Raw genomic sequence first — 10,543 nt, 5'->3', positions numbered from 1 at the left:
GTGAGACACTGGTTTGTCTTGTTACAAACAAGGATGTAATAATATGTCGTTAACATGATTACTGATAGTATATCTTGACAATGTTTAAGCTTTGTCTCTGAATTAATTCAGACTGCAAAAGAAACTTACCTTCTATGATCTGAAGATCACATCTGTATCCTATACTTGACTTTTAATTCAGTTCTTAATTTTATTTTAGCAAGGGGAAGTAAGACTCAAATGCCTAACTGCTTTGCAAGGGCTTTACTATAATAAAGAGCTTAATTCCAAATTGGAACTCTTCACCAGTCGGTTCAAGGTTAGTGTAATTTTGTATTTTTAAGTACGTATGAATTTTTTTAAAGTTGTGTTACGCTTCTTTCCTCTTTGAAAATACTTTCTTTTGTGTTCTTAGGATAGAATTGTGTCTATGACTCTTGACAAAGAATATGATGTTGCAGTCCAAGCAATAAAATTACTCACTCTTGTTTTACAGTAAGTATATGTGTATCTTCTTATCTGACCTACAACAAATATTAAACTTGAAAGTATTTCTCATATCTGTGGGCGAGGACAGCAGCCTTGCAGAATTCAGATAATCCAAAGTCTAGAAAAATGTCTATACATTTTACACTTGAACAAATTGGAATTTCAAAAGTAATCTGGTTAGAACAGTGCTGTTACTTATCTACCACAGTTACGTAAGTGTAAAGGCTAGAAACTTAGCATTCAGCCTCCCTAATTTGAAGCTATTGTGGGATATTTGAACTCAAGAAATATAGGACGTATTGAACATTACGCAGTAGTTGAACTTTTGAGCATGAGCATAACCTTCTACCAAACACTCTGAGCATAACCTTCTACCAAACACTCAAGCCTCATTGATTTTTGTTTAGGAAGACTTTGGAACTAAGCTATCTTGTTCTGGGTTTTAGCATGATAAATTGAAGGAAAAGGTTTATATTCTCCTTCATTTCCATCTCCCTCATTAGAGTTCATACTCTATTGACCCCAGCTTTTTTCTTTTTTTTTTTTTTTTTTTTTTTTTTTTTTTTTTTTTTTTTTCTTCTCTTTCCTTCTTCCCATCCCCACCCCTAGGAGTAGTGAAGAAGTTCTGACTGCAGAAGACTGTGAAAATGTCTACCATCTGGTTTATTCAGCTCATCGGCCAGTAGCAGTTGCCGCAGGGGAATTTCTTTATAAAAAGTAAGGTGGAGAAATTATAGTTAACATCTTGTTCCCGTAGATTTTAGTGTGTGCATTAATACTATGATTCTCGTTAGTTTTAATTAAGAAAAGGAAAAACTGAATAATAAAGTGGCCTTAAGAAATAACTTACAGAAAAGGTAACACTACGGTAATTTTTGAACTGTTGTAGTGTTCCTGGATGTGAAATAGAGCGCAGCCTTCAAAACTACTCTTTTGCTTGTACCTACAGGGAATATAATAAAAACGCTCCTTTGTCTTCTCCTTTCCCATCCTTCCTGTGTTCTGTGAAACATCATAAAATGCTTATGCAGTTTGGTACCTAAAATTTGTGCTTGCATCATAATGAATATTTTCCCATTTGTAGTTTCTGTCCCATAACCCTCCCCCTGCCCCTGTCAAAGTTGGCTCATATGACCATTTCATAAAGTATCTTTCTGCTTGTTTGTTTGGTTGGTTTTTTTAAAAAAGGATTCAGCACATGTATCAGGTGTGGAGAGAAACAAAATAGAGTTTCTTTACTTCTACAACATAGTATTTCTTTGCTACTTTAAAGTCTCACGTGGGGAGGTTCAGAAAATATAGTTTGCTAAAGAGGAGCATTGGACTTCAAGCACCTGCAATTATCGCTAATGTTTGTAAAGTATTTTGTTATAATTACATATTCTCTGGAAACACTCAGCGTATATGAAATTGTTCAAATGATACTTGTCTCAGATTACTTCCTTTCAAAATAAAACTTGGAGCCAAGCAGCAAGGTATTAAGTACGTGTCTGTAAAAGACAGTATCTTGTTAGGAATTGCAACTGTGGCAACGGCAATGAAGAAGAAACTTGTCCTGAAATAATTTTTCTTCTAGGCTTTTCAGCCGTAGAGATCCTGAAGATGATGGAATACTTAAAAGGAGGGGAAGACAAAGTCCGAATGCTAATCTTGTGAAGACATTAGTGTTTTTCTTTTTGGAAAGTGAAGTAAGTTGAGTTTCAGGGATATCTGCGTTTTTGTGGTGTGTATTTTGGGGTTTTGTTTTTGTTTGGTTTTTATTTAGTTTGTTGTTTTTCTTTTCCCTGCTCATTGGTTAATAACCATGAATCCATCCTGGTTTTCCTATTATTTGAGCAACCTGGGGGTTGAAAGTCTGTTTTGTGTGGTTGTGTTTATTTGAAGGATCTGACCAGTACACAGTGTTGAGAGATGGGCTGTGAGCTCTACTGTGACAAATACTCATCAGTCATTCTTCAGGCTAATATAGAGGTGGAAAGAAACTGTGTTTCAAGAGGTTTTTGACAGGGGAGGGGAAAAAAAACCCGAAAACAAAAAACCCCCCAAACCCACCGCACTATCCCCAAAATTCTGACACGTCTTGTAGCACTGTTCTTTGTAGCAGTTGGTCTGGATTCATCTTTTCAATTTAATCAGGGAATAATGGCTTCTGTTGAACCAGAGAGCTTGCAAAATTTTCCCTGTTTTTTTTTGCCACAAACAGGAGCCAAGTGAGAAAAATGTCTTCTATTATAGCAAGTTCTGTAATGACCTTTATTGCTGGTATAGAAAAATACTTAATCTCTTCTCATTTTAGTTGCATGAACATGCTGCTTATCTTGTGGACAGCATGTGGGACTGTGCAACAGACCTCTTGAAGGACTGGGAATGTATGAACAGCCTTCTGTTGGAGGAGCCTCTCAATGGAGAAGAGCGTAAGAGATTTTCATAGATCTGTCTTTATATTGCTATGCACTCTGTGTTAGTCTTGATTTATAAGGAAATAAGATGTTTACATTTATGAGTCCCCATATATTCTCTGTTTTTATATTACTATAATGAATCAATACTAATTATAAAATGTGAGGAAGAGTAGAAAGAAAAAGATCACTTCTGGTGTGGAAGTGAGACACGGAAGAACAAGGATGGGAAGAGAAGAGGGAGAAAAGAGAGGGGGGAAAAAGCATGCAGTGTCCAGTTGCCCTATTGTTCCACAGGTTTGGGCTGCACTTTTGGTTTTGGAGAAACTTGTTTGTGAAACTGGTTCGTTTATTGAGTGTTATAACTACCCTTTGGAAAAGTACCGTTATTCTTTAATGACAGTAAAAACAAACAAACGCCCTAGAAAATGGACCTCTGAAAAATGAAAAGGAATTAAAATGGTTGTAAAACTTGGTATCCTATCCTGTGACTCATCCAGCAATATTCCCTCAATTTTAAATATTTTCTTGTGTTGTTTTATAAGGCGCTTACCTTCTCTATCCCCTGTGCCACCCCAACCCCTGGAAAATGAGCTATTGGCCTAAATGTCTTTCTTTTTTTCTTTTAAAAAAACATGTTTTGATGGAAAATGAAAAAATCAAGCTGTGTATTAACATCTGTTTCTTAAATTTCAGCTTTAACAGATAGACAGGAAAGCGCACTGATTGAAATAATGCTTTGTACAATTCGGCAAGCAGCTGAATGTCATCCTCCTGTGGGAAGAGGAACAGGGAAAAGGGTAAGAAGCAAAAAGCTACTCGTCTAGAGATGTGGGAATGGCTATGGGGGGACAGTGTGGGAAGAAGGAAAAGATTGTAGGCTGTTGCTGCTGAAGGGACTGAATTCAGAAGTTCAGCTTTGGTCTCCACAGCCTCCAGTATCTGACTACCCTAGCTACCCTAGTCCACTTTTTCTGGACTTCGGCATGTGCTTAATATTGTTCAGACTACTGCATTTATTTTTATTATTAACGGTAATACAAAATGGATTTTTGAAAGAAGTATTGGTTGGAAAGGAGAACAAAAACCAATGTTTGGGAAAGCTAAAACTATTTTCAATTTGAAAGAGCAAAACGAGGGAAAGGAATATACTTCATAGCCTCTTGGGAAGGAGGACAGTCCACCAGTTGGCTTTTCTCTGATTATATAGGGCCTAGGCAGCCCTCTTTTACTGGGGCATTAAGCGAGGAAGGGAACTGCTTTCCAGACTGGTGCAGCTTTTGGCAAGAAACCCATTTAGATACAGATTGAAAACTTGTAGGAAGATCAGGCTGGCATATGAATTGAGTAAATATCATTAAAAATTGTAAGTAAGCTGAGAGGTTTGCTGTTCTTTCATTGTCAAGAAAGGCATTCTGATCATGGTATTTTGTCACAGGGAGTGTAAACCTTTTGTTCTAGATTGTCACATCTGTTTTCAAGATAATCTCAGTAGTAGTAGGTGTAACTTGGAATGGCGTTTTTTGAGTACTGAATGTGTTTTTAATTGGCCTTTTTTTTTTAACATTGATGCTTTACAGTGATATTGGAAGGTCTGAGTACCTAATTGTCATTTCATTAATGATAATGAAACTTTGCACCAGATCTTTTAGTTGTAAAATGCTCACAATACCAATATTTTAGGTGCTGACAGCAAAGGAGAAGAAAACCCAGTTGGATGACAGGACAAAAATTACTGAACTTTTTGCAGTGGCACTGCCCCAGTTGCTAGCAAAGGTAGGTTTAATTCCATTTCTTGCTGATGGACTGTTGTTGAAATGTTAACAAGCGTAGTGTCTGTAATTAACTGTAGGGCTTGCACAAGCCTTCATTTTTTCTTGTTGGTATCTATTAATATTTGATTGTTGTATAACAAATTGTGTAGTCCGAGACTTTTTAATTTAAAAACTTTTTTCCTTGTCAATTTTACAGTATTCTGTAGATGCAGAAAAAGTCACCAACTTATTGCAGTTGCCACAGTACTTTGATTTGGAAATTTATACAACGGGGCGATTAGAAAAGGTAAGGCAACATTCAGCAACACTTAACACAAAAGGAGAAAACCCAGAATTTAGGCTTAGTCACTGGAATTTCAGTCACCATCGTAGGTGTGGGTTTTCGTGCAAGTGAGGCTTTATTTATCATAACCCTTATTGAGAATGAGACTTCGACTTAGAGCTTTGATGGGCCGCTGTTCTTAGAGATACTGAAAGTTTTGAGTTTTCTAAGGCCTGTCTGGTGAGTTTTAACAGAGAATCTTGCCAGTTAGATGAACTTCATGCGAGAGCATTTATTGTTGGGTTATGGTCATGTTTTGAGGTATGCTGCCTGATAACACTTGTAGAAATAGCTTGGTAAATTTTGTTTTCCTGATCACTGAAACTAATAAACCACTGTCTTCATTGCATAAAAAAAGGGGAAAACTACCAGATCACAAATTATGTGGTTATTGCTCTCATTTTATCTGCTGTGGTGATGAAGTTGGTGTAGGCTGTTCTCATCTCTCTTTTCTCCTTCTCAGATGCACTATTTTGCTGTATTGTGAAGCAAGTAGCTGGAAATCAGTAGGGTCGAAAAAGCGATAAAATGTTTCGTTGACAGCATAGCCTAGCAGTGATAGAGCAGCAGTGAGCAACTCAGGTTGAGGGCAGGCATATATGAACAACTGAAGTTTGTTCCAGTGCTGACACTCTAGCATTTATGAAACTATATCTTCAATGATACAGCTTTTAAGGCCACATATAAACGTTTGTGTGAGTGGGAGATAAATGCTTCTGTGTTGTTCAGTTGTCATTGCAAATTCAAGTGTTAGATAAAACCATACCAACAACTGCAAATTTTTAATGACTTCTTAAAATGCATTGAATCTTTAGCCTTTGACAAGCTCCTACTTAATTTTTGCTAAATAGATTTTTAATTTACTCAGAAGTTTCACTGGCTTTCTAGAAGTGTATTCCATTCTGTATTATAGTTACAAAAGTAATAAAATGATACAGTAAGTAACAAATTGAATTTATCATATTAAAAATATGAATACATAATTTTTTTCCATGCTTCATCTTTCTTGTAGCATTTGGATGCCTTACTGCGACAAATCCGGGATATTGTGGAGAAGCACACAGATATAGATGTTTTGGAAGCCTGTTCAAAAACATACCACGCTCTCTGTAATGAAGAATTCACGATCTTTAACAGGGTTGACATTGCAAGAAGTCAGTTAATAGATGAATTGGCAGACAAGTTTAATCGACTTCTTGAAGACTTCCTGCAAGAGGTATTTTAATGTGCAAGATCAACTTTTCCTGCCCCTGTAAATACTTCCAGTATGTTTTTCTGCCTTCCTATGCAAGTCAGTGAATTAGGGATGGGAACTTCCCTCTGATTTCAAAACTGTAAAGTCGAGCACAATAATAAAACAGTATCATTACTGTGATTATGTGAACTCACTGTTCTTTTATATTACAACAGTGAGTCTTTAATCTCCTTTTGAGAAATGACTTTTGGGAATTTGAGATAGTTTCAGATAAACTATGAAATGACGTAAACTTTTCAGCTTTAGATTTTGAAGGTCATGTTTTTGAGAGGTGTAGCATAGCAATTCCACTAGGAATCTCTTCAGATGTACTAGTATTGCTAGTCTTGCTTGTGATTGCATGTTGCTGTTGTTAAATATCAAAATCTCTAGAAAACATTCCCCCTCCCTTCTGAATGCAAGCAGATGCAGTTAATAGCTTAAAAATCACTTCATTCCCACACTGCTAATCTGGAGTGAGAATTGTCTGATACAGTATTTAACTTCACTATGTGGGATCTCTGACATTCAGACAAAACTTGTTTCTCCTCCTCCTCATCTGTGATAAGGAGCATGGGAAGAGTCTTTTTGACAACTTCATTCTCCATGTTTCTCAGATGCATGCTTATTTTATCAAGCTTTGCTTCTGTTCCTCTTGCTTATTGGCCTGAACTAGGACTCCACTCTAGAAACCCTAGATGTGTATGGACTATATAAGAAACGTGCCTCGAAATCCATTTATTTCCCCCTTTGTGAGAAAAAGAAAGAATGAAGAATGGGAAGTAAAGCAAGGAAATGAAATGTCAGACAGTTGGCTTGAAGGAAAATGGCAAATACTGGGTAGAAGTGTTGAAATCCATACTGCTTTGATAAGGTTGTGCAACCACAGAACAGTAAAACGCATTGGACTCGCAGTATCTCTGATACGCTGAGGAGTTTCTGTGACCTTAGGTAGTTTACCCTAGGTACTTAAATAGATACTCTTTGGACCCTTTCTTTTTTACTCCCTTCCTTTCTCCAAATGGAAGTTTGTCAGAATTTGTGGGAAAATTAGAACAAAGCACTTCCCTTAACTCCCTCAAAGACTTTTTTTTCTGTGATTAATGTAAGATTGAGGTAGTGACCTGTGGCCCATCTAGTCCAGTATCTATTGTCTGACAGTGGCCTCTGCTGGATTCTTCAGAGAAAATTGAAGCACCTACATAATACATTGTATTCTGCTATACTAGACTTTTTCCTCCTCCCCCCCGCCCCCCCTCCCCCCCCGCCTCTCTCCTCTATTTCTCCTTGTGCTGCTGACTTTCTAAACATGAACTGCTACCTTCTCTCTCAAACTCTTGAACTCTTCTAAAAACAAATGTCATTGATAAATAATTTACATGCAGTTCTGTCTTTTTCACTCTCTCTGGTTGGTGGTGGCGGGGTTTGGTGAGGGTTTTTAAAATCTTCTTAAGTAGCCTAGTTTGCTTAGCATACAGTGCTTGGGATCTCTTACTATATGATTATTAAATAGGGGGAGGAACCTGATGAAGATGATGCATATCAAGTCTTGTCAACACTGAAGAGAATCACAGCTTTTCACAAGTAAGTAGGCTTCTGCAAACATCTGCCTGAGTTTGTGGTTGGGGGGTTTATTTTTGTTTGTTTTTAAACTGATATCTCAACTTTTTAATGGAACTTGGAGGTTTTTTGTTTAGTGTGAATGATTGAGAGTTGTGCGGAACATAATGCATTTTGAATGTATGAAGAAATATATACAAACCTAAAATATTCTGGCAGAATTTTTTGGCTTTGGTGTTTTTTTGTGTTGTTGGGGATGTTTTTTGTTGGGGTTTGGGGGAGGATTTTTTTGGTGTGTTTGGGGTTTGTTTTGGGGACTTGGAGGTTTTTTGTTTAGTGTGAATGATTGAGAGTTGTGCGGAACATAATGCATTTTGAATGTATGAAGAAATATATACAAACCTAAAATATTCTGGCAGAATTTTTTGGCTTTGGTGTTTTTTTGTGTTGTTGGGGATGTTTTTTGTTGGGGTTTGGGGGAGGATTTTTTTGGTGTGTTTGGGGTTTGTTTTGGGGTTTGGGGGGGACCATTCTGCGTTTGGTGGGGGTTTTTTTTGGGGGGGGGGGGTTTGTTTGTTTGTTTGTTTTTTTACCTTTTTTCTTTTTTTTTATTTATTTTTAGACCAGTTAAGTTTTTAGTATTTCTTAACATCAAATTGCAGATATGGTGTTAGTTAAATTACATCTTTGCTTCCTTTCTAATGTTTCCAGTGCTCATGACCTATCAAGATGGGACTTGTTTGGCTGCAATTACAAGTTATTGAAAACAGGCATTGAAAATGGAGACATGCCAGAACAGGTCTGTAGCTGAAATGTGTTCTTTAGGTACAACAATAAATAGCTTTTGTTGCTGTCTCTTATTGGCCTTTGTCATCTAATGTGTTTTTTCCTTTTGATTTCAGATTGTTATTCATGCACTGCAGTGTACTCATTATGTAATCCTTTGGCAGCTAGCAAAAATTACTGAAAGCAGTTCCACAAAGGTATGCCTTGTTCCAGTTGTGTTAGTAAACAAACATTTGTACATAGCCACAGTGTCATCAAGTGGGAACTGTGAGGGAATTAATTAAGCATTATTTTTTTTATACAAATACCTACCTAAATCTGCATTTCTAATAAGTTCTTCAGAATTCATAGTTTTAGTGGTGGAATGCTTGACTGTTAAATCTAGTATTTCTCTAAATGGTTACATTTTTATTATTTAAATGTCAATATTATGTTTAATTTGACAGAATTTTTAAAATAATTGTGGTAAATAAATGCAATGTCTATTAGTCTGGCACAGTAACAATGCTAAGGAGGGGGTGAAATACCAATTATAAACCACAGTATAGTCAGTCTTACTCTGAAGTAGTCGGTTTGAATTTGTTTGCAAACTGTGAAGTATCAGTGACAAGTCAGTGAGATAAGAATTTGCATACTATCGTATTCTTATTGCGCAGTATGTTGCAATCATACTTCACTCTTCATGAGTCTTTTAAATGTGTTGTTAAATAAAGACATGAAAAGATTAAGTTAAATTTCAGACTTTCTCAGGGGCCTGTTCTGGTTCTATCTATAGCAATCTTGAAGGGCAAAGCTCTGGCAAATGTCATCTTTCTAATTTCACTTCTTGAAAAATCTTGGAGGAACGACTAAGGTTTCTTGTATCCAATGGACAACATTGCTTAAAGAGGGTGACTAGGTGGTTTGCTGTGTGAACTGCCTAATGAAAGGGAGTTTCTAAGGGCTAGACAGTTCAGAATGGGGTTTGCGAGTGCTGAAACTTTTTGATGATTTAACTAAAAAAAACCAAAAACACAACAACAAAAAAAAACCCCCACAATTTTCTGGAAGCCTTCTACAGTCGTGTAAGAAGAGTACATTTTGTGCCTTTTCACTGGAAATTTACTCTGGACTTGTACTTTGTTTTTGGAGTTACTGATAACACAGCCTTTGTTTATGTCAGACGTAAATAAGTAGATTCTTCCTTTTTCCTTTTTCTTTTTTTTTTTTTAAACTTTGATTTCCACACTTATAGTTAATTTAAGAAAAAGAAGTTGTAGGCATCTGTCATAATTTACTAGGGAGAAAACAAACAACTCACAACATTAATAATTTATAATAAATAAATTGTAATTTGTAATTAATTAAAAGCCATTATTACAATAACCTTATTTTAATGTGAGGTTGTAGAATTTTTTTGTTCTTTATTTTAGAGTGTGGTAGTATGAGCTTCTGGTAGATACAGGAGTGGAGAAGTATGCTATGTACCTTGAACTAATGTTTTCTTTATAACAGAGAACACCTTTGTGAGATCATGGTATTTTGGTGGGGGTTTTTTTGGTTGTTGTTGTTTTGGGTTTGTTTTGTTTTGTTTTTTTGTTTTGTTAGTTGATTGGGGTTTTTGTTTGGTTGTGTTTTTGTTTGTGTGTGGGTTTTTTTCCCTCCTCTCATGTTAAGACTTCATTAGTCCAGTGGATAATTGTGGCCTTACTGATTCAGTAATTACAATCTGAAGGTTTGTTAAATAAATGTGAACAACGCTTGCTGGCTAGCAATTTTACCATCTAGGTTTTAACTGCTTTTAACATTTCCAAAACCAAAAATAGCAGATATAAAGTGGATACATAGATTGTTGAGAACCACTTACATGAGTGAAGGATTTGGAGGCTTTGTTAGCTTATTCTTTAAAGGGTAAACAGCAGTCTGAGGTTTTTGTAATGGTGATTAAAGCTTTATCACAAGCCTGATGGCAGAAGCTGAGCTAAACACTGAAAAGTTAGGTTAGGAATTAAGATTAACT

The 10,543-nt window shown here is 36.2% G+C and overlaps 1 protein-coding gene across 1 annotated transcript in view; it reads left to right on the top strand.

Annotated features, from left to right (window-relative positions):
• Positions 1 to 199: 199 nt before the first annotated feature.
• The window catches only part of STAG2 (stromal antigen 2), a gene marked incomplete at its 5' end in the record, with an annotated part of 28,463 nt that continues 18,119 nt past the window's right edge, over positions 200 to 10,543 (top strand). Inside the window, 12 exons of the mRNA XM_035902363.1 lie at positions 200 to 298; positions 395 to 474; positions 1,078 to 1,185; positions 2,045 to 2,156; positions 2,765 to 2,882; positions 3,564 to 3,667; positions 4,551 to 4,643; positions 4,839 to 4,928; positions 5,977 to 6,180; positions 7,712 to 7,782; positions 8,470 to 8,557; positions 8,661 to 8,741. Coding sequence (XP_035758256.1) covers positions 200 to 298; positions 395 to 474; positions 1,078 to 1,185; positions 2,045 to 2,156; positions 2,765 to 2,882; positions 3,564 to 3,667; positions 4,551 to 4,643; positions 4,839 to 4,928; positions 5,977 to 6,180; positions 7,712 to 7,782; positions 8,470 to 8,557; positions 8,661 to 8,741 — 1,248 coding nt within the window. The remainder of the gene's footprint in view (positions 299 to 394; positions 475 to 1,077; positions 1,186 to 2,044; positions 2,157 to 2,764; positions 2,883 to 3,563; positions 3,668 to 4,550; positions 4,644 to 4,838; positions 4,929 to 5,976; positions 6,181 to 7,711; positions 7,783 to 8,469; positions 8,558 to 8,660; positions 8,742 to 10,543) is intronic.

Source organism: Egretta garzetta, unplaced genomic scaffold (assembly GCF_000687185.1).
Source record: "Egretta garzetta isolate BGI_Z169 unplaced genomic scaffold, ASM68718v1 scaffold411, whole genome shotgun sequence".
Lineage (NCBI taxonomy): Eukaryota > Metazoa > Chordata > Aves > Pelecaniformes > Ardeidae > Egretta > Egretta garzetta.
Note: the sequence above shows the minus strand (reverse complement) of the source record. Positions and strands in the feature narration are given on the sequence as shown.